The sequence below is a fragment of the Erigeron canadensis genome, chromosome 3 (genome assembly GCF_010389155.1).
Source record: "Erigeron canadensis isolate Cc75 chromosome 3, C_canadensis_v1, whole genome shotgun sequence".
In the NCBI taxonomy this organism is placed as follows: domain Eukaryota; kingdom Viridiplantae; phylum Streptophyta; class Magnoliopsida; order Asterales; family Asteraceae; genus Erigeron; species Erigeron canadensis.
The window spans coordinates 9,882,790-9,907,039 of NC_057763.1; the positions used below are offsets into that span (position 1 = coordinate 9,882,790).

At 33.0% G+C, this 24,250-nt stretch overlaps 3 protein-coding genes across 3 annotated transcripts; 1 reads left to right on the top strand and 2 right to left on the bottom strand.

Moving 5' to 3' along the window:
• Nucleotides 1-357: 357 nt before the first annotated feature.
• On the bottom strand, nucleotides 358-1,888 carry LOC122591480 (protein ALP1-like). Its single transcript, XM_043763745.1, has 3 exons — nucleotides 1,785-1,888; nucleotides 978-1,201; nucleotides 358-896 (listed from the first exon to the last, which is right to left on the bottom strand). Exons 1-3 carry the CDS (start codon nucleotides 1,886-1,888, stop codon nucleotides 358-360), a joined length of 867 nt encoding a protein of 288 aa, XP_043619680.1.
• A 789-nt stretch (nucleotides 1,889-2,677) lies between these two features.
• LOC122593580 (heptahelical transmembrane protein 2) lies at nucleotides 2,678-9,628 on the top strand. The gene is made up of 4 exons (XM_043766006.1): nucleotides 2,678-3,060; nucleotides 3,173-3,268; nucleotides 3,737-3,803; nucleotides 8,796-9,628. The coding sequence occupies exons 1-4, from the start codon at nucleotides 2,837-2,839 to the stop codon at nucleotides 9,474-9,476; spliced, it is 1,068 nt and encodes a 355-aa protein (XP_043621941.1). The 5' UTR covers nucleotides 2,678-2,836; the 3' UTR covers nucleotides 9,477-9,628.
• A 190-nt stretch (nucleotides 9,629-9,818) lies between these two features.
• On the bottom strand, nucleotides 9,819-23,733 carry LOC122591481 (protein TSS-like). The gene is made up of 22 exons (XM_043763746.1): nucleotides 23,664-23,733; nucleotides 22,264-22,325; nucleotides 18,340-18,412; nucleotides 18,010-18,237; nucleotides 17,853-17,917; nucleotides 17,339-17,470; nucleotides 17,084-17,125; nucleotides 16,473-16,997; nucleotides 16,218-16,375; nucleotides 15,374-15,875; nucleotides 15,224-15,286; nucleotides 15,027-15,128; nucleotides 14,654-14,950; nucleotides 14,482-14,574; nucleotides 14,307-14,408; nucleotides 14,114-14,218; nucleotides 13,688-13,821; nucleotides 13,349-13,532; nucleotides 12,555-12,686; nucleotides 12,337-12,449; nucleotides 11,809-11,893; nucleotides 9,819-11,718 (listed from the first exon to the last, which is right to left on the bottom strand). The coding sequence occupies exons 1-22, from the start codon at nucleotides 23,731-23,733 to the stop codon at nucleotides 10,120-10,122; spliced, it is 4,866 nt and encodes a 1,621-aa protein (XP_043619681.1). The 3' UTR covers nucleotides 9,819-10,119.
• Between the last annotated feature and the right edge of the window lie 517 nt (nucleotides 23,734-24,250).

Sequence of the window (24,250 nt, forward strand, 5' to 3'; positions counted from 1 at the left end):
GACATGTAGGGTCATTGCCCTGACCTACGATCCCAGGGTTGCCTGGTTGACCACTATGGCTTCAAGGTTGTTGGTGGTATCAGACTAAGAGGAGTGGAAGGTTAAGGGAATGCCCTACCTCCACTCTTTGCGCGACACGTGTCCAACTTTAATGATAAGGGGCGTTCCCCCATTCCCTTGGGGTGGATGAATGCCCTTCGAGGCATTCCCAATTATTTTTTTATTTTTTTTTTGTTTTGTAAATAAATTATATAAAAGAAAATACTTTTTATTAAGGGAAAAAAAAAACATCACTTTTTGTTAAATAAAAAACAAAACATCACACTAAAAAAAAATACATAAAAAATCGAAATAAAATTAATCAGAGTCGTCGTCGGTGCTAACAAAATCTCGAAGATCGGCGAAAGGATCGGCTGGAGGCTCGAAGTCATGTGGTGTGTTCGCCCAAAGATGGTCAACCAAATCTGCCGTTAGCATGTTGTGGGTTTCACGGTTTTTTACGGCATGCAGATTTTGGATCCGAACTTCCATTGGAGTTAGGTGCCTCCAATAATCTGGATTTAGGCTCGGTTCTTGGGCATTGTAGTCTTGGCATACGGCCTTGTTTTCGTCCTCCAGGATCATGTTATGTAAAATGATACAAGCGTAACAAACATCTTGGATAGCTTGTGTGTCCCAATAGAGTGCCGGATGTTTCAAAACTTTCCATCGTTTTTTAAGCACACCGAAAGCCCACTCAATACCCTTTCGTGCGGACTCTTGTTTTTTCTTAAAATGCCTTCTTTTTTCATCAATCGGGTCTGAAAAGGTCTTCACGAATGTAGCATATTCGGGGTAGATGCCATCGGCCAAATAGTACCCCTTCTCGTAATGGTTTCCGTTTGCCCAAAATGAGGCTGCAAATAAAAATCAAACATTAAAAAATAAGCATAACTAATTAAGCATTTATAATTAAACATTACCAATTAAACACCTACCACTGGGTGCCGATCCGTTTATAATTTCCTCTAGAATCGGCGATGCTTCGAACACATTGATATCATTGTGCGAACCTTGCATTCCAAAGTACGCATTCCAAATCCAGAGATCGTTCGATGCCACAGCCTCGAGTATCAATGACGGTCTACCCACATGACCGCTTGTGTAAGTACCTCGCCACGCCGCCAGACACATCTCCCATGGCCAATGCATACAATCAATACTACAAATCATACCGGGAAAACCAAGAAGTTGTTCATGAACATCGTATATACGCTGCAGATCGGTCGGAGTAGGTCTCTGTAGGTACGTAGTCCCATAAATTTCCCGTATACCTTTTAATGCCAAATGTATATATATATATATAAGCTTATATATGTATAAATACATTGTATATAAAATTAAGTATATATAAGTATAGAATCATGTTATGTAAGAAAATTATTACCGATACAAAATGCTTCCCTTGATGTTCGCTCAGACATCTGCAAGTACTCGTCAAGAAAATCAATATTCACGTCGTATGTCAATTGACAAATTGCAGATGTACACTTTTGAACCCCGGCGAACCTTTTTCTCCCAGCACGGTCATATCTCGTCTGAAAATATGGGTACCTAGCCTCCAAATCACCAACTATCCGCTGAAATAAATTTTTTGTCATACAAAACCTTTTTCTGAAAAGTCTCGCGTTGTATCGCGGATCATCATCAAAGTAGTCACGCATCAAATGCGTGTGTGCTTCAATACATCACGGTCAACTGGTACTCTTCGATGAACGATTGGGGCAGGTTGGTCAGCAATCTACCGTCTAACTAATTCAGCTGCTCGAATAATCACATTATGGACACGCTCATCGTAATCGTCGATAGTATCTCCAGATGAAGATCTAGATGAATCATCGGAATCCATATAGTGATTTTATAAGAAAATATGTGTATTTATTTTGTTGAAAGAAATTTTGAAGAAAGGATGAAAATAGATAGATAGATATGTGGGTATATATGTGAATGTATATATATAAGGTGAAATGGGAAAAAAAAATTAAAAAAAAAAAAACAAAGACTAGTGGGCAATGGCTACCTGGCCACAAAACTCCAAAAAATTAAGTCCCATCCGACACGTTATAAAAGCAATTGGGCACGGTTTCAAACAAAGGGGAACGCCCCCCGGGGCCGAGAGGAGGCGTTCCGGGGGCGTTCCGAGGCATTCCGAACAGTTTCCAAGGCAAGGAACGGGCTACTCCTTCTAGTCTGAGGGATCAGGACGGCAGGAAGCTAAAACGAGATTGTGGGTGGAAGTCTAGTAGGATTTTATAATTTTCTTACTTTTTAAAATATAAATATATTTTGACATGATCCACGTGTCATTGACTATAATAATTACAATTCATACATTTCACATTTCAAACCTTCCAGAGCATCTATAATGAATTTTGTTCAATGGTAAAGAACCAACAACGATTTTAATAAATAGAAGTCGTACGGATAATAAGATATTCTAATCACCTGTACCTTCACCCCACCTTGTCCATATCATCCACACCGTCCAACTACCTTTTAACAAAAAACGACATCTTTTATATCAATCAAAATCCACTTATCTACTTACACGTGTCAACCACGAATACGAGTTTGTCACACTATATCAAATTTCACATTTACTTTATCAACATTTATAAATAGATCAAATAACTTGTTATATGTATATCCTCCAACCTCTAAAAGTTTCTATTTATAAGTTAAAAGGATACACATATACAAATTGAGAGAAAGAGAGATCAGAGTGAGGATCGGATTTATAGAAGGCGAATGATCGAAAGGCCGGGGAGAGTGATATATCTCTCTTTTCCGGCAACGAATGAAGAGGAGAGTCACCGTAAAGAGGTTCATATCATCGTTGTCGGATAATACAAACATGATGTCAAAAGGAAGAATTGGAAAGAGATTGATCAAGTATGAGGAATTACCGGAGTATTTGAAAGATAATGAGTATATATTGGATTATTATCGGTGTGAATGGCCATTGAAGGATGTGATTTGTAGTGTATTCTCTTGGCACAATGAGACCCTTAATATTTGGACGTAAGTATTAATTTTGATATACCCATATATATATTGATTCCTTTTTGTAATGCAAAAATTACAAATTTATATTCATATTAATGTTGTTGATAATTATTTGTTTGTGATGAAGGCATTTGGTAGGTTTCTTCATATTTGTGTCCTTGACAATTTGGAGCTCCTTGAGTAAGGAAAACGTGGAATTGTTGATCGTGAGCTTATTCGCGAGGTTGGTTGGTTCGTCAAGTTAATAACAATCGACTACTTTCATACATGTCTTGATTTGATTATTATGCAACGTACGTTTTTTGGTTCGGTTTTCAAAAGATAAATAGTTTGTCGATTAGCATATGAAAATTATTTGATATACTAATCAAAACATTAATTATTTATCTTTTTATACTATGTGTTCAATATATTAATTATTTGCTATAAAAGGTCAGCATTACGAGTATTAGATTAATTAGCTTCATGCAAGTCGATTCTTCAATAGATGAGAGAAATTAGTTATGTCACATAATCGAAACACTTGCGAAAATGGGTGTCCTAACTACTACATCGGAGTATTAACTCGTTTATTTATCATATTCATATTTACTAAAATTTAAATACTAGCTCGTAGTACAATATTATGTTTTTGCTTGTTAATTGATCGATAACTTTTATGTGAAATTTAAAAATATATATATATTTGCAGAAGTTACGGTTTTCAAGAACCGATCATGACGAAAGCTAATGGCTCCCTGGTTTCTATGTTAATGCAGGTAAGTTTTACTTAATTATTTTTTACACAAAGCTTTTTTTACGTTACAAAATAATTATGCATCAGACAACTATAATATTTATGTCATCTATAGAAATATATGCCAAAACAAATTGCGTAAACATCTTTTTTCTTTATTAGTATATCTATCTCAAGCTTCGTAAAATTAAATCTATATGAATATATTGTTATTAGAAAAATATTACTAGTATATAGCTAGTGCTTTGTATTCTCGAATAATTAATCATCAATTTAAATATCACTCACTTCAGTAGCTACATTACATACGATACCCTATTTCTTACGTACTATTAAACAAATAATAATGAGTTGAAGCTAGCTAGATTGTTAAATTAACAAGTTCTTTTTACTTGTATCTTAAGAAAAGATTTAAATATTTGTTTGGGTAAGATTCAAGTTTTAATTCATCTTAATTATTTATCGTAAAAACTAAATAAAGCATAGATTGCCGATCGATGAATATGAGATACGAAAGGTTGGATTGTACGTTCACTAAAGTACTTGCTTTCGTTTCCTATTTAGTATTTTAATTTAACAACGCTTACGAACTAGCAAAACGTTATAGAAATACATAAAATAAAAATACGTGTACATTAGAAGAATTTAGGGTAGACGACATTGGGTATTCAGCTTTGCTCAACCTAATTAAATTAATAAACCTACTAAAAAAGACCGAACAATAAAAGCATGAAACATATCAAATTGATATTGCCATAAAAAGTTGAACATGGTATATAACATCTCAAAAGAAAAATAAACCTGAACATAAAAAAAAAATATTGCAAATCCACAAAGTCATATGACGACATATCAAAACCATTAAGCAATATATAAAATATTGAAGAGTGTATTATTGTTGCATCATATTTACAAGTTTGAGGAAAATGTGTAAAAGGTTAAAAGTTCAAAAAAAAAAAATAGTTCTATTCGCTTCTCGATCTATTTCTATATAATTTGCTTCATAATTATTTGTTTTTACCAAAAATAAAGTGTCGTCATTCAAATCGTTGTTAGGTAATTAGTTAGGTGATGACAGTAGCTCATGCTCTTTCAATGTGATATGTTATAACTTTGATAAATAAATTTAAATTTGGTTCATAGCTTTTCTTAATGTTGCTATAATATTGAACGATGTAGTTTGGTAAAAGTTAGACCAACAAGCCAACAATTTCTCTAAATAACTTTTCAATATAATATTTGTGTTTTAGGTTAATTAACACAACTCCATCATTTGAAAGTTTCAAACTTGTTATTAATATCTCTAAAATAGATACAAGCGTAACAACGAAGGACATGAGGGTCAAGTGTTTTATGAAAAATGATTAATCAACCTAATGCATATGCCCAAAAATCAATCTAAAACTTTAAACATTTAATATGTGGATTTCACTAATTCTCTTTCATAATTTTGTCCTTAATTTTTTCACATGTCATCATCTTACTATTAGACATATTTTTAGGCATACCAATTAGGTTGATTTATCATTAGCTGTGTTTTATTTCCTCATATATCTTATATACAAAATTGTATATATATAAACACATTGAGTATTAAAATAATAATTATTAGACCGTGTATATTTGAGGAAAAAGACTCTTCATTCCTGTATAAACATTTTTTTTTTTTCACTTACTATATACAATTAAGCGAATGAAAACTCCAATGAAAGAATATCTATGAACGAGAACATTTTGGTTTAGACAAATGAGATGATGAAAGATATGGGTTGAAGTATAGTTATTTTTGGTTTAGACAAATATGATATGATGTGTAAAAGAAAAAGGGCTGGAAAGGAAGAGAATTTTGGGTTTGATGGTCCATGACACGTGATTCTGTTTTTGAAAGAAACATACACCTGACACATATTTCAAATTTTGAATTTTTTTTTTTCTTTTTACGAATAATCAGCATAACTTGTAAGATTAAATACATTATTTTATGTACAAATAATTTGCCAGTTGAACATATTGCGAAGGCTCAGCTTTTAACCAAGGGCTCAGCAAGCTAAAACTTTTTACATGTCACAGATGGTTAAGTGTTATCTGTAAAATCGTAAAAGTAATAACATTCAAGTTTATATTAACCTACTTTACAACAAGAAAAGAGGGACCAAATATGCGAAACATGGTAATGGTATTAATCTGAAATAACAAAATGGAATAAGATATCTTAATGCTTCGAATTTAAAGTTTTGAAATTCTTTGCTTTATGCCATACCCGTAAATCGAGGTTTTTTGTAATTTGATTAAACCTTGAGATATAATAAATAATAGATTATAGACCCGTGTTTTACAATATATATATATATATATATATATATATCTTAACCTTGATTACACAATTAATCGAATTCTTATTAATGTCTTATAAAAAAAAATATTTTTGTTTGCCATGGTTCATATGAACAATAATGTAGAAGTTGGTTTGTGAGTATTTAATGATTTCATTTGTTGCGATATTATCTATAGGGTTTGGTTTATATAAGAAAATTTTGTATCCTAAATACAGTTTGATTTCAATTTACTAAATAACAACAATAATTATCTTAATTATAGTCCGATTACAATTGTTAACTTTTAGCTATATTTTGTTATTAGATAAACATAATGTAATAAAGTATTAATTATTTTTAAATTGGGTTAAGTGTAAATTGGTGATGAAAAATTAAAAAGTATAAATTAATTATTTTTAATTTATTTATTTAATAAAAGTCAAGAAAAATTAAAATTTAAAATTTAAAAAAATTGAAAAGTGTGATTGGTTAATAAGTTATTACAGAAACAGTCTTTTAATATAATATATGAAATGATGATTGGATTTTCAAGATGAGTTTTATCAAATTAGGCCTTTAGACGATGGTTTTTTTTAAATAAACTAACTTTGACTACCTAACACTAACAACACTGATATATGAGATGTCTTTTGTCATTGGCTTAGCCAACAACGATAAAGGTTAATAACTTGATCTTTTTAAAGTCGATGCTAGAGAGCGTACTAAAGACTAACCCCACGCAAACCCCGAATATTTGACTATTAATCTTGTTGTATGCTAAAAAAAGCATTGGAATTTAATAATTTATTATTTTATTAGTTATATGTACTTCTCGCATCAAAATCTGATTCTTTTTTTAGTGATTAAATGAATATTTGTATATATATTAAGTAAAAGTTAGGTAACTGACGGTTATTTTATTTATAAAATTAAAAACGAAACATAAAATTTTACTTAGTTATTAATAATTTAACTACTAAGTTCATTAAAGTATAAAAAAAAAGGGGATCTTAACTGTTATACTCTGGATTAGGTTGAACAAATAATATAGCTTTATTCCACTAACCGTTACCACATAATATTGTTGTCGCACTATGAATATTAGCTTTCATTATGGCACCAAAGGCTACACTCAATATGCTAAATATAATATGGCCTTTTAGTATCTTTATTCGACTCTATGAAGAAAAAATGACTCTAGGTAAGATCTAGATTCCAAAAACTAGTCTTTATATCATTATTTATAGTTTAATTAGTATTATCATCGACAATAAAAATAAAAAAGTATACATAGAAGAGAAATCCTCGTTGGTTCACTTTATCAATGATGAGTGTGTACCATCATATAATGTCAAATTCATTGATCTTGTGGTGTAAATAAATCCTTCAATTCTGTTTTATAGAATAAAATTATCAAATATATTAGAGTTGGTACCCAAAGGATACACGGGGTTAAGTGATTTTCTGGCGATCCAAACATTTTATAAAAATAACTTTGCATCAATAAATGTCAATGAAATAAATAAAAATTAATAGACATGTAAAGAATGCGACTTAATTAAGGTGATTCTCTAACTTACAACAACCAACCATCACTTTGTCTTGAAAGTATAGATTTGGGTTACATAATTCACGTTCACATTATATTAAGAGGCAAGAAAATGAAATGTCAAATCAAGATATCTTATCCAACATATATGAAGACAAAAGAGACTTTAACAATCTGAACATATATAAACATCTAAACACCTTACGCATGAATTTAATAGGCAAATATTAAACATGAAATCTTTGGTCCAACTAACTCGGCAAAACTTTCCGTGCAGCTAACTATACATGTGGAGGAGATGCGTTTAGTTAGGCCAAAACTCGGGGCTTTTTGCATAGTCTCGAAAATATGTTTGATTAATTTGTTGGGACGTAACACATAAGTATAAAATCTTTGTACCCTAATATCAATCTGGTTTTTACAAAATAATTATCTTTGACACACAACTCTTATAAATAACGTTTATGTATGCCCTAACGAAATATTATATGGGCATGGCCCAAAAAATATAGGGGTACCAATTTATATACTTGCATGTATATGTAAGGTCCATATATGTTGAAGCCCAATAATAATAGTGGATGTCGACTCACGTTTTTAAAGTTTATAGAAAGAGGCAAAGAGCTGACATATGTTTTACGAGTAATTCATAAATATATTGTTATGTACTTACTCAGTATTAGGTAAACATATAAATAAAAACATAAGCTTTAATCAGTTAATCGGTGCTTCTTTAAGAATAACCTAACCGGTTTGTATTTTCCGTCACACGTAAGTGTTTAGAGGGGCCCGTTTATATCGACCTTAAAATACTTTTTTACTAAAACATGGGTAAATGGTGAACATGTGCGAAGAAGAACATGAATAGTTCAAATCTCCACATTTATGGACATAACACTAGATGTAAGTTTCTATTAAGCAGGTTTTTACCTGTTGAATATTGTCAATATGACATTTTTAATCTGTTAACATATAATAGGAGGGTTATACATATATATAGTAAGTCGAGATCATATAATTTACGAAAACAAATAAAAAGCTCTCTAAAAAAATCTTATGATTAAGGGATTATAGGTGTTATATGGTGTGCCTTTGCTTATGATGTTCTGTATTATAATCATATAAAACAAAATGTCATGATTTTTTGCAGGAAACCATTGTAGGAGAATTTCTTAAGCCATCAATCATACTAATCAACAACTCAGTTCCCAAATGGCCATGGTTTGTGTTCTTAACAGGAGCCATGGGCTGTTTAATCTGCAGCTCAATTTCGCACCTATTTGCTTGTCACTCCAAAACCTTCAACCTTTTCTTCTGGCGCCTCGACTATGCAGGAATCTCCCTCATGATCGTCACCTCATTCTTTGCTCCTATTTTTTACGCTTTCAACTGCCACCCATTCTCTCGTATCTTCTACCTGTCCGCCATCACCACCATAGGCTTTCTAGCCATCTTCACTCTCCTCTCTCCAGCACTTTCTGATCCTTGCTACCGATCCTTTCGTGCCACTCTTTTCCTTGCCATGGGCTTCTCTGGTGTCATTCCAGCAACCCATGCTGTCTACCTTCATTGGGAAGACCCCAAAATACTTGTGGCTCTTGTCTATGAGGTCATCATGGCTGTTTTTTACTCTATTGGTGCTATGTTTTATGTTAAAAGAATACCAGAGAGATGGAAACCTGGAGCTTTTGATATTGCTGGACATAGTCATCAGATCTTTCATGTTTTTGTCGTGGGTGGTGCTCTTGCACACGCTGCTGCAACGCTCGTGATTATGAACTTGAGGCAAACTTCACCCTCACTATGTGTCGGAGGAGCAACTTGGATGTGAAACACAATAGTTGTTTCATTTCCTGTGTTTGGAATTGCATTTGTAACTTGTATGCTATTTGATAGATATGATATGACAGATTAGGAAAAACAAATTTGATGATTTGTAACTCGTGGTAACTACCACTTTGGAGTATAACATATTGAAATCAACATATGTTGTACCATTGTATGTGATTATTTATTCCTACTAAATCAGTATTTTGTATTGTTGCAGGAAAAACAGCAAATAGAACATTTACAGAAAACAGAGAAAAATAACCCATTCTGGTCCTACAAACCAATTGAAGTATCAATGAGGCAATTAAAAGAAACTTTTATTTAGCAGAACTTAGAAGTATTGTTAAAAGAAACACAAAGCAATTATTAATTTCATTGCAGGTCTTATCGTCAAATTACAAAAAATCTAGCAAAAATTGAAATACTGAGAAGAAAACTAATGGAACAATAGTCTTTTGAATTGACATCTTCATACCGTTTTCTAGCATTTTTCGCTCAAGTTTGTTAGCATACAGCAAGTGAAAGGGAAAATCCTGTTTTTGAGCCTCTGATGATGTATCACATAATAGATGCACAGCTTCCAAGCAATCTATGAACCATTTTAAAAAAATTTATTGACATGCTAGTGTTTAACTTTTAACAATTTACACCGCACCATCAACAACCTCTGCTTTGGTATCCTTTTCTTCCAAAACTATAATCTTCTCAGCGATGTTTTTGTCATTTCTAGTTTTAGTATCCTTTTTGTCATTTGCAGACTGAATTTCTTCAGCAGGTTGCTCAACATTCTCCAAAACTGTTTCATTGCATGGAGTTTGAGTAGCAACGTCCTGAGTAAGAGGTGATGGAGAATCAATTGAGGCTGGTGAGTCAACGGGAGATGCATGGTACCCATTTTGACCAGCTGGAAACCCATTTGTGGGAACTGGGTAACCGTTGGGACCAATAGGGTACCCATTTGACGTCACCATATAACCATTAGGAGCAACTGCATACCCATTGGGCACCCATGGTTGGCCTGGAACGAACTCAGCTGCATGTGGGTTCATGACAACTGGATAACTTAAAAGACCCATATCTACAACAAGCTCACCACCACTATGGAATGTAGGCTTGTTCTGATGGACTCGGTTCACAGATCGATTATACCCGGCTGCAAGACGTGGACCATATGGGACCCTGGCTGTTGCAGATTGATGTGGATTTCTACGAACCGGGTTGACAGTTACACCCGTAGGTATGTTTACTGGGGGCGGTACCACATTATCTATCATTGACATTGAAACTGAACCAAAAACCGGTATGTTGGATGGATTAAATGGTGGAGCTTCAGCAGATAATTTCTTTTTCAGCTCTTTCGCACTTTCAGAGCTTTGAACTTCACCATCCCCGTCATGAAGTGTTTTTTTATCTTCATCTGTCACCATTTCTTGAACAAACACAACACTTTCAGCTGAATCTTCCGTGATTTCTGAAATTTCATCATTCGCACTTATGGACGATTCAAGATTCGCACCACTTTCTTTTTCTATTACTATTTTGACTTCTGGTTTCTCCTTCTGTTCACCAATCGCTGTCTGGGGTTCATCTGACAACCGAACTTCATCTTTTTCTTTATGTTTTCCTGTTGAAATCTGATTTATGGTCAGTGGAGAACTTTCTCTAGGCAATTGTCCAACCACAGCCTTGACAATGCTACCAGGTGCAGCTAATGCAACTTCCTTATATTGAAAAAGTTTTCCGGCTTCCTTAACGCTTATTGAACTTATTACTGGAGAACGCTTCATGGTCTGATCATTTAAGGCCGTTCTTGTAACTACTTTTTTAGTAACAGCAGGAGAAAGACTTGCAGAAGCAGCAGACTCACTTAGATTTGATTTGGGAGAAGTGAAAGTAGTGTGTTTTGCTCGGTACGTTGATAACTGAGAAACGTTCATAAATTTTGTGTGTAATTTTGCCAGATCTGTTCTCCTTGAAGTTGAAGATTTACGACCTGCTTTAGAGAAAGCTTCTTGCCATCCTTCAGAGTTGTAAGACTCTGGTAGGTCCCCATTTTGTTCCCTTTGGATCGGTTCAGGTTGAATTAAGTTGGTTTTTTTATGCACCAGGTCTGAATTTTGGGATTCAGATTTGTTTTCTTTATCACTAGAATTCTTTCTAGTATGCTGGATTGGTGATAAAACCTCATCCTTTTGAGGTTCATTGATCAATGGTTCATCACTCTGTCCTGCTTTTCCTTTAATCTGGATAATTGGGGACATCGAATTGCAATTTTAGAACACATAATGAATATTTGCATGACTCATGAGATGGTAAAAGACAAAAAAGCTTACAAGTTTTGCACGTGCTTGTTTTCTTTGGAAATCTCTTGCTTTCAAATCAGCATCTGGGGCTATATAATCCAATAAGTCTGACACACTGATCCAAGGTTGTAAAAAGAATGTCATCATGGTATAAATAAAGCCTCCTGATTGAGGCCACATTTTACTTTGAATGTCCATTGAGATACTACTCTTTAACCCATTAAATTGCATTATTTGATAAACAACAAATGATTTTGTAAAATTTTTTATACATCTAATACCCTCAAATTACAACATAAGAGAATCTGATTAGTTAAATTCATTGGAACCAAAGCCTCATGACAGTAGACAAATTGGTAACAGACAACCCAAAGTGGAAAGTTCTGCAGTGTTAATGGGACGCGGGAGTCATTTATAACTTAGAAAATGAGATTAGTTTCACTTTCGATGTAAACACTTGATTGCAACATTTAATGATGGGGCAAGTATTATAACTGATGCATATTGACCAAAAAGACCAGAGATTTGAAATTGGAAAGTACTGGGTTGAATCTCTACCTCAAATGGCCTTTACTAGATATAGAAGCATCGGGCTTTGGGGTACCATTGCGCGCGGCTTCTTTCTGTTCCAGAGCTTTGGACTCGAAGTATTCAAGCCATGCAGCTGCGTCCTACAACAGAATACACATTGAGTTGAATGATATACTATATGCAATTACACAATTTTTTGATGTGGTGATGACTCTCGAAAAGAAATTTCAATTTTTTTGCGGTACCTGGGTACGTAGATCTTCAGATCCTAGTTTAGCCTCAAGAATCTGCAAAGTTGTTTGCTCATGCTGAACGCTCAAGGAGTATGCTTCCAACAAGGAAAGAGCAATTGCTATGGCATGATAGCTAGCAGCAGTCTGGCAGATGGAGATGAAACAAGTGTGAGTAATGAGTGTATGTGTCAATATCAACAGACCATCATAGAGGTAGCAAAATAGGCAGGTTGGACGGGTTGGTTAACAGATTAAAACTGGTTCAGACTCAAAACAGGAATTTTATTTTTTTTTAATTTTTTGCGGAACAGATAGCTATCACATTAAATATTATTACCAAAACTGTGTTACTTTATAATAATCTGATTAGAAGAACACTTTGGAGAGCTTTGAGCCCGTTTAACTAAATTATCTGATTTGACCCAATAAAACATAACCAAACCTCCCCGTATACAAGTAAAATTGTTGCTATTGACACATCTAATTATCATCAAAAAATGTAAGCCATTCAAGATAGGTAATGTCGTATTTGGTATTATAGTAAGATTTTTGGATTACATAACTGAAATCTACAACAAATAATTAGTAGATCTAGTCTCATATCTGCATATATTCCATTTTGTGCAAAATGTTATGGTTTTACATTGCATGCAAATCAGAAAATGAAAAAACGATAAGCTCCAGTCTTGAACACATGCAAGAGCGAGTGTGTGTTTGTTTGTTTGTGTGTGTGTCACAGAGACAGAGAGACAGAGAGAGAGAGAAAGAGAGAGAGAGAGAGAGAGGAGAGGGGGGGGGGGGGGTACTTGAACGTGGTCTGCTCCAAGGAGTCTTTTATTACACTTGAGAGCCTCATGAAGGTATCTAAGAGCAACATGAAGCTTCCCTAAACCTTCTTCCATCATTGCTACATTGATGTAGGTGGCGGCAGTATTTGGATGAGAAGGCCCACATGTTAAATGCAACAGATACAGTGCACGATTCACATACCTAAATCGAAAATCAAACATAAGCTACACTCCACCAACCAATGAAACTTTATTGCAGCAATTGCTTATATCACTTCGATGCTCTATATACTCATTCAAAAAGGTCAAAGATTTCCAAACCATTCATAACAAACAATTAAATAAATAGAAACATACTTGAGAGCCAGCTCTGTGTGTTGGAGACGATAGTAGAAAACAGCTAGATCTCTGTAACTCTTCATTGTATCTGGATGATCGAGTCCAAGTTCCCTCTCATTAATATCCAAAGCTTTTTGTTGATAGATAGTAGCCTAATAGAGGAATTGAAAAAAGTTTTGATCAGATTTGAATATGTGTTACTTAACCATAAGCAACAAAGTTACTGCAAATCTTAATAACCATCTTTCAACTAGATGGTTTTAGTTTAGTTATTGTCTGAACCAACTGTTGTATTCCTACATAGATATATTCCAAGAGCTCGAATGCAATTCGAAAAGTATAATAAAATGGGTAAATCGCCAATAATTCCATGACCCATTTGCTAGTAGACTTATTTTTGTAATAATACTTAAAATGCAATACTTCGAAAATCTGCACATGTACCTGATTAAAATCACCAGTATGATAGAGAACCACAGCCAGCAGACTATATGCACCTGCTGTCATTCGGTGGTAAGGACCACAGACGAATACAAGTTTCGCGAGTGCCTGCAGAAATCAGACATAGATGTTGGTCCATATAGCAAAATAAAATACAGTAATACCATCTTTCATTCAACACGAAAGATTTAGTTACTTTTGTTCCGTAATTGACAGCGTCTTCAAGCTTGCCTTTATCTAATGATGTTTTAGATGACTCCAAAAGTGTACGCCCATCAGCAGAAGAGCAAGCAACATGCTGTATGAAATTCAAATATTTAAATGCTAGATCTGATAGTGTCATAAGCAATAAGATTGAATTGTATACTAACCTTATACACAGGAACCATGCTTATAATATCTGCCTTCTTAAAAGGGTATGCAGAGTCCATATCATAGTCTTTAGGAACAAGCTCGAGCCCAACCTGGTGAGGTAGTTAACACTCGAGGATAGCGATTCACCGATGGTAGTAAAATAATGTCATTTGCAAAGATGTGTGATACCTTGTGGCAAAGCCCTCGAAGAATGGAAAACTTACGAAGAGTGCTACGATATTCATTATTCAGTTGATAAACAAATCTCTTTGACAAAAAGGATTCAACCCAGTTCCATTTTAAGTCATCGTCATTTGTATGGGGTGTTCCTAATAATACATTTAAACATGATGATATTGACTGGGATAAATCAGCTATATCATCGACTGCAGCTATAACAGCTTGCAAGATGTGTTTGTAAACTCTAACAACCATCTCATGTATGCATAGTGACTGCACATGAGGGAGCTTGTCTGAAAGTTCGACCTGAAAGATATTTAATAATCAATTTCAATTACTTGCACATGATAAAAAAAAAAAAAGTACATAATAATAAACTTACCAGTCTCCCCAAGGAGCACATACGCAACCCCCTTGTGTGCATGAAATCTGTCAATGTTCTCCCGTCAACAGGTGAAAGTTCAAGGGATCCAAAATCAGCCACCTGACAAAGATAAAATTGAAGCTATCAGCTACGCACTTCTTAACTAGTGACAAATAGATATAAGATATCCTTTTGAGTAATGTTCAAGAACAAACCAACTTTGGGAGGGCTATTTCATCATAAAACTTATGTGCCATCTCAATCAACTCATCAGGTGACTGCCAATATAAACCAAATCACTATAAATACGATCAAGAAACCACTAAATAGTATATAGCAGTGTCCAAAAAACAATATTATTTAACCTTAAGGTGGAGACCGGTGCCTGAATCTTTAAGGCGCAAATATGCTGCTTCAGGAAGCAGATTTTTCCACAAAATTTCCTGGTTGTCATCCAACATTGCAATCTCTTTTTTATCTGAACTGTTGAATGAATCAGAGCCATTGCTTGCAGCAACCTCCTTCTCAGATTTGGTTCTCTTATCATCAAATTGTTTATTGATTCCCTTCAGTAATCCCTTCCCTAAACCCTTCACATCCAGTTCTACTTTACCTTCTTCATCTTTCTTAGAATTGGATTTCGAGGATTCCTGATTTTGTAAATGTTGTACCCAACATGCTCCAAGTTCCCATCTGATAGAATTTGTAAATTTAGAGGATTCTGCCTTCATTTTCTGCAAACTTTTCTCCAGCACTCTCCTTACTAAAGTATTAGCAGAGTGATAATCTTCAGCAACAGCACTCTGCACTCGTTGAGCTGCACTGGATGATTGTGCCGTAGGCGTTTTGTGCAATAACATTCTTAAACTGCAATACGAGAAGGTAAACAACATAATTATCAACACGATACCAACAGGCAAATCAACATGTTATTAACGCAGCAAAAAGAAATGATTTCAGAAAGGAAAAAAAAAGTGTTCCTTCCGATGCAAAATAATGGAAGATTACCCAAATAAAGCAAAAAACATTTCCTTTATTGAGATAATAATGTCAATCGATCTTCGAAATGATACGCTTACTGTTTATTAAGGAACATTTTTATATTTAGCTAACAGTTGGCTCATATTTTGAGCTATGGCTGGTCAAACATGACATTTATTTGAGCCAAAATGAATTAAATTAAATTGTTAAGCAGCTTTATTTACTGACCTATTTACATTCAAAGCATTCGCACCCCCGTCCGGTTGGTCCTCAATGTCAATATCATTGGCAATAGGTTTTCCATTGCACTTTACCTCAGCTTCAACTTTCACAACAGCAGTATAACCGCAGTGCCTAACAACCACTACACCTAAAGTAGGAGTATCCTACAGGGTAATAATAGAACACAGTATTCAATGGATCAAATGATGAGAACTTTACAGGTATAAACAAAGAACATATATAAAGTAGTATGATACTGACATGAACTGTTGCACTCTCGTCTGCAGTTATGCCTTTAAGCAGGTTTCTCTTAACAAGCTCCTCATTTGACAATCCTAAAACATGACTTCTGTCATTTTTAGCATCCAACTTAGTGCTTGCATCAGCCACATCTCTAGTGACCCTAATAACCAGATCTCCAATTTTCTCTTCATGCAAAAATGAATCGATCGAGCCATTAGGGGAGCATTTGCCACTTTCAGCAAGACGCTTAATGGCTGCAACAGATTTTAACACCGATATATCGACAAATAGACTGTGAAGTAGAAAAGCTTTCCTGTCTCTAACTTGCCTCTCTTCTGATGTTTTGCAAGGCATTGCTGCCAAAATTGAAAATTCCTTTGCCCACTGCCTATGATCATGTTTGCCATCTCTTCCTTGCCCACCACCATTTCCTCCCCAATTTTCGTCTTCTACGGGTAGTGGTGGGAATATAGATGGTTGGTCTGCAACAACTGGAGGTACAACCCAAGTGTTGGCTTGAAACCCATAAGGAAGATTTCCAAACTGAAAGAAATATAAAGCTTTTAATCGGACATTTTCTATTAAAATAAATTTGTTAAAGTGGTCATAATTTTGTATATGCAACGTACCTTATTGTGGTCAATGAACGCCTTCATAAAAGCTTTATATGCCTGCAATATACTAGATTAGAACAAAATCAACCTGTTTTTTTTTTTTTTTCCAAATGATAAACTCTAAATGAGATAAAGTGTTACTATTATAAAAATTCTCCTTTCATCGCTAAGTAAAAACAACAATAGATTAAACTCATTATCTGTTTGGAATCACTACAATACAGCAATATCATTGGTAAGAAACATTTCAAATATATAAATTTCACTTACACAATCAAATATACGGCTTATCTGCTGCAACAGTCCAACTAAAGAATGACACAAAACATTACGTCTTCCAGCCAAATAAAAACCTTTCCTCGAAGCAACTATTGTTATTGGCTTCCCACCAGAAACCCGTACCTGCATATACATCCACAACACTCATTTCAACTAGGGAGGCAATTCCAGGTAGGATACCAAGAAACTACATGAGTCGGGTTGGGTTAGAAAGGTTAAAGTCATACATGAGTCGACATGGCTAACAAAATTATAAATGCATGTCGGGTTCATCTTGAATTCCCGGCCCATTTCCAACCCGTTTAAAAATACAAGTTAAAATACTCAAAATTATAAATGCAGCTTGAAAAAAAATTTAGTATTAAACATATTTTTTATGTTTATCTTTTGTGTATCATCAAAATATCATTGTGCATTCACAACATTCAAACTATACTATTTACGGTGTGTAAAATTCTAGTTTCGCATAGTTTCTGATATACTTGAATGTAAATAAAAAGCTCACATCAATTTGGAAAAAATCATTTTCTTGTTCATAGTCGATGAACGGTCGACCCGATCTCCTGATATCTGTAAATTACAAACAAAGAGTTTATAAACATTTAATCATCACTATAAAGCTTTGAATTCGGCTACAAAATTAATTATAACTAAATACATACATTGAATCGGCGGAGTGAGATGAGAGAACGAGAAGAAATCATAAAACTGTCCAAGCTTCGGCGGTGGATACATCTCCGCCGCCGCCACGTCACCTTTTTCCAACAGATCTGCCACATCATTCTCTCCGTCGGTAGTACGAGAAGGAGGTGCGCCGAACGCGGTGGTGCAAGCGACGATATCGAGAAGCCGCCGGACATGTGCCACGGCAGAAGCTGACGTGTAATTTTCTGTTACTCGTAAAAGATATGTTATTAATTGAAATTTGCAAGTTAGTCCTTGAAGTTTAGGTTGTTGACAAAATGTGGCCTTAAAGTTTATTATTTTGCTACCTTGAATGATCGTTAAGTTGGAGGGCTTTAAAGAAAGAATCTCGACGGTATCTTTTAGCCTTGGGCCACGTACCTGTCAGTTAGTTAGTTTGGCCGTTAGTAATAACAGTTCATTGGGATTTTATGAAAGAGCCAACCGTCATAAAATTTTTAATTTTTTTTTTATACATTTTATTTTCTTTTTATTTTAAACATGACTCAATTAAATTTTTACAAATTAATACTTTATTTTATATTTTTAGTTAAATTTCAATTTTTATAGATATTTTATTTACCTATTTTTAAGTTTAATTGTAAGATTCACAATTTTAATCATATTAGAAATAATGAATAGTTTTAATTTAAAAAATGGATCGATATTGAATTATCAATTTGTTTTATTATAAAAAATAAATAAATACTCTATTTGTTTATCAAATTCGCGCATCATTTTTTTCTTACCTTTTGTACCTAGATTGTGGTTGAACCACCACTCACTAAAGGTCGGATTATTTTCTAGCCGTTTCAGAATCTTCTTTTAATGTGTGGTATATATATATATATATGAAAATACTAAATACAGTCCTAAGGGCTGTATTTAACGTGCATAAAAAAACTTGTACCTTCCATATTAAAAGCTCGCCCCCTGATTTTAATGGTAAATGTACAGACAATTTATGCACCTTAAACACAGCCCTAAGGGCTGTATTTAGCAAACCCCATATATATATAGTGAAGGGATCGGCTTTGCCCTTAGATTTAAGGACTACGCCCGTACCGTATACAACCATTATTATCTCTTGGATCATCGTCCATTAAATTCATACCATTTTGATCCCGTATGCGTCGATGACAACCCCCTTAGAACTGATGAGAGCAACATCCGTACCGTATCTATACATTTTCAACACGTAAGTCATATGATTTTTTACAAAAAAAAATTTTATTGTTTTTAATTTTTTTTTTTTAATGGGTTTTTGTTAAAAGAAAATAAAAAACAAAAAAAGTTTCAAAAAATGAAAAATAAAAAATACACAAAAAAGGAGAAGGATGTAGGGAAACTAATGGTTCTCACGGTTCTAATATATATATATATAGTTTTTTAGAAAAAGGTTAATGTGAGAATCATTTGAATTGAAAAGATCATAAGAACTAGGGGTGTTTATCGAACCATCAAACCGCTTAATCCGGGCCAAACCGTGCTATTTGGATTGGTTTGGTTGGATTGAATTGTTAAAATCTAGTCCGGTGATTTAAGTTTTAAAAAACCGGGTTATTTGGTCCGGTTATAGTTTGAGCAAAGAAAAAACCGCGTAAAACCGGACCGGACCATACTTTATACTTTCATAATTCGAGATGAAAATTACTTTATCTAAAGTTATAAAGTTTAAACATTTTACGAAAATAAACACTTTTATGTTCCAAATTCCTTAGAATTTCATTATAAAAACAAACTTATATTTTAAATATATAATTAATTATACATTTCTAATATAAACAAAAACTTCTTCAACATGTGGGTGTTATACCTGCTATTAATATATGGATAAAGTTTTAACCTAAAGTTCGAATATATTGAAACAAATAGTTTAACCCGTTAGTAATTCTTTTAATATGTACACTTTTATTTTTAAGTGTTTGTTATGAATCTTTACACAAATCTTGACAATTATATACATAATTATATGAGAATAAAAGAAAGAAAACATAAAGTTGAAAAACCGTCAAACCGTCTAAACCGGACCGGCTTACATGGTTTGGTCAGACAATATATTTGGTTTGGTTTGGTTTGATAGATGTTAAAACCGTAATTGCCGGTTTGGTTTGAGATTTAGTCAGAACCGGACCAAACTGGTCCATGAACACCTCTAATAAGAATTTTTATACTATAACTTGATGTCTATATGTGAATTGCATATGTGACCATATTTGTTCATATATGAACTATTAAGTTATACTTATAATTACCTATATTTATATGTGAATAATTCTCACATATCTATATTCATATATGAATAATTCTCACATGAACCTTACCTGATTTCTCAAAATGGTGGTTTTTAAACATGAACCTTACGTGGTTTCCCAAAATGATGGTTTTTAAACAAAATGTTATGCTTTATTATATATGTGTGTATGTATTCTCGGATTTTGTGTTTACTCTTTCAAGTTCTAAATATTTCGCAAGGAAGAAACAGCATAATAATTTAATTAGTTATAGATTGAATAGTAGCTCTATCATTAAAGGGAAATCCCTAGCTAATGCTATGGATTGATAGCATTGTCACGTAATATCTCGTCAATGTTGCATAAACCATCATATTCTATATTTCTATATTTAAACTTATATCTTCTTCAATTATTTAAATCTTGTAAAGTTTATTAATATGTTCTACTAACGTCTAACTATATGTTGATAGACACCATTTTAATCTCTCTTCATACGTCATACATGTATAAACTTGGTGGTTTGAATTTGATATAATTATATATAAATTTTTATGTGAGTGATATGCATGATTCAATAAATTCCACCTAAGATTCATGTACTTTCCTTCTGAATCTCCATTGAAGGTAGTTTGATAAAGAACAACAACAGAAAATGACAATTCAATTCATAAAAGGTGAAAGTACATAGCATTATTGACCATATACACACATCATGGTCGTCCAAACCTTACTAAATTTAGTCCTTACTAAATTGTCTCTTTTTTCTCCATTGGAGTTATGATACATGAATGAAATGCGATGTTGAATCCTTGTATTTTCTTAGTAATCCTATATGTTGTTGTTCTGTTAGCTTTATTAAAGTGAAAAATATATATGTTAATAGGGTAAAACCTAACATTCGAGGATAATATCACTAAGAGTTTATTTACGTTATTCTATTCATATGCTCGAATTATACTTTTGATTCACGCATATCAAGATAGTGATGAAATGACTTTTTCAGAGATTGCTTCTTATATGTATTTTTATCCTAAATAACCCTGTATAGCTCGAATTGAATCACCCTTTCACCTCACCCAACAAACATTATGAGTGACTTTCAAACCTGATTGGTTGATCTCAAATTATCTAAGAATTTGTATCAACTCTATTAGCTGGGAATAATCATTAAGCGAGATCAATTTTGAGGGCCTTTTATAAACTTGAATGTCATAATCAACATATCTATATCCGAATTTCTCTAGGAAAGTAATAGAACTTAATTTCCAAGAAAAGTGTTGATTGTTGTTCATAGACAAATGAGATGTTTTCGAGCCCTAGCTATAAAAATTATTAACCTTTAGGAAAAATTTAATTATAATTGTGTAGTTATATGCTAAACCATTGAAAATTTGAGGGCCTTTGTTATTGGTGGATCTTAGGCCCATGCCTAAACCCATAAAACTATTAAGCCGGCTCTGGGAATAACCATATAGCTAGTAAAAATGAAGAAGCAATATGTATATAGTTTTATAACTAATATTTTATATTTTATAATAATATTGATGAGAAACAAAAAAGAAAAAGAAGATTAATGTAACTCATGTGATAAAGAGTAGTTTGATGTCTCAACGTGAACTGCTAACAACTTTCGAAAATCTACTATTTTATGCGTAGATATTCCCTAAAGTCAACAAATTCATAATAAAAAGTCAAAGGAACATAAAGAAACGATTAGAAAAGCCAACTATATTTGTTAAGACACAAGATTTATTGGTCATGGTTTTAGATTGTCTATCGGTTGATGCACAAAGACAATACTGAAAACGGAGATCAATATTGTCAAATATTAAATAACATGTCTTCAGTCATATATATATATATATACAAAATTAATTAAGATAATTATCTTCAAAACGAAATCATGAGTTAATATTATGTATTATTCTGCTATATTAAATATAAGTTTAATCATTTTAATGTTGAAATAGTTTTCTCTATAGTAAACTTACGTACCTTAAGCGTCAATCGAACCTCATCAGGCGTTTCTATTGCTATCTCTATAACCGTTGGTAATGCTGTAGTTATAATAGTAGCTAGACAGTGTTAGTTGCTTATGAGTAATTATACGACTAAGATCTACTAGTAATCACAATCGTTAAATTACTCAAAGAAGCCAAGAAACAACAATAATAAAAGTTTGAACTCTGAATCATATTACTCAACTCTACTCAACACTATGTAATTAAATTTGTTGTGAAGTTATTTACCACAAGTACGACACACAACTATGATATTTTTGACAATAAAATCTGTACGTACTACACACTTTCCTTTGTATGGTTGTTTCAATTCTGCATGAATATATCCCTTGTTAGGCCTAGATACTTGTCATTAATTAATTTGCTAGCTAGCAAACATACTAAGTTTCAGATATATTATTGTAATCGTAACTATATATCAATAGAGTATAAAGCTGATCTGAGTATAACTAGTTAAAATTACGTACTTAAAAAAAAAAAAAAAAAAGAGAACAAAAAACGGTAGCATATATAATTAATGGATTTATTTTGTTATACTTCGCAAATACATCAGTAATATTACAAGTTAATATGTCGAAGTCTTCTGTATTTGTATAAATTAAATTACTTTTTACACATCCAAAGTATTAATGTCGATTTTCTATTGAACGATTTGAAGTTTCATATTATATAAGTAGTCCTGACATTGATGATCGGTTTTAGAATTTTTTTGGCATAGTTTAAAAGTAGATGAGTATATATATATATCCTGCGTTAAAAAAAGATGTATGCATAAAATTAAATTTTGTCACGAACCAAATTAAGACGGGATAAATCCTTAAAAGAGGCATCGAATTTAATTACGAACTATGTTATATAAGACAGAAAAAAATCTGATAAAACATGCATAGAATTTAATCACGAACCAAATTAAGACATGAAAAAATTTAGAAAACAAAACTACATTATTAAATTTCTTACTAGTGTTGACCAAATGTATAACTTTCGCCGTTTCACAATTAAATTTGGAAACTAACAAAACGCGCAAAAGAACCATATTGAGTGTTAAACACACAAAAACTGTGAATGTTTTAAACTAACTTCTGTAACCATAATATATAATAATTACGAGTATTTACTTTTTAGACAAATATCTTAGTTAGGGAATTTTTATAGAAAAGAGAAAGGGTGGTAACATATATAAAAGTTGGAGCTCGATCACATGACTAATTTTATTTCAAATAAATGAACTAATTTAAAAACATATCACATTACCATATTTGTTATTTATTTACTCATATAAGTAGCTAGTTTAATTAGCAATCGCGTACACAATCTAGCTAGTTGCAAGCTAATATATCCAATAAGCTGTACGTAACAAAATTAAGCACATACCTTTCTCTTCCTTCTTTTTCTTGTCTCCTTTCACCTTATGAGGTTTTCCTCTACTAGCTTTCGGAGCCATATATATTAATCGAACACTACAGGTCTGCAATAAATTAATAACTCACAAGGAGAACTCGATTAATCACAATTAATGTTACACTAATTAATAGTTAAGATTCAATTATCGGAACCAAAGTACGTGGTGATCCGAATTCCAGACAAGAAACCGATTTATCTAAAGTTTATTACGAGTAATTTTTGAAAAGCTTGAGGATAAAAGTGAAACTAAGGGTAGATTAGTTGTTCTTATTTGTTAGATATATGTCACTTGACGCGGTGTACGTGGAAGCTTCTCAGAGTAAGTAAATTACGTATACCGATCGATATAAGTGGCTCTTGATTTAAAAATAAAGCTAGGAAATGATATAGTATAGAAGTGTTGTGAAGGGTTGTTTTTAAATGAAGAAGCGTGAAAAAATAGAAGTAAAAGATCAGAAGGACCAGTGTGTATATATGAGAGGATATATATATTGAGTTGTACGTTTTATATATATATAGAAGAAACTAGCTATAGGCAAAAGAGATATATAATGATA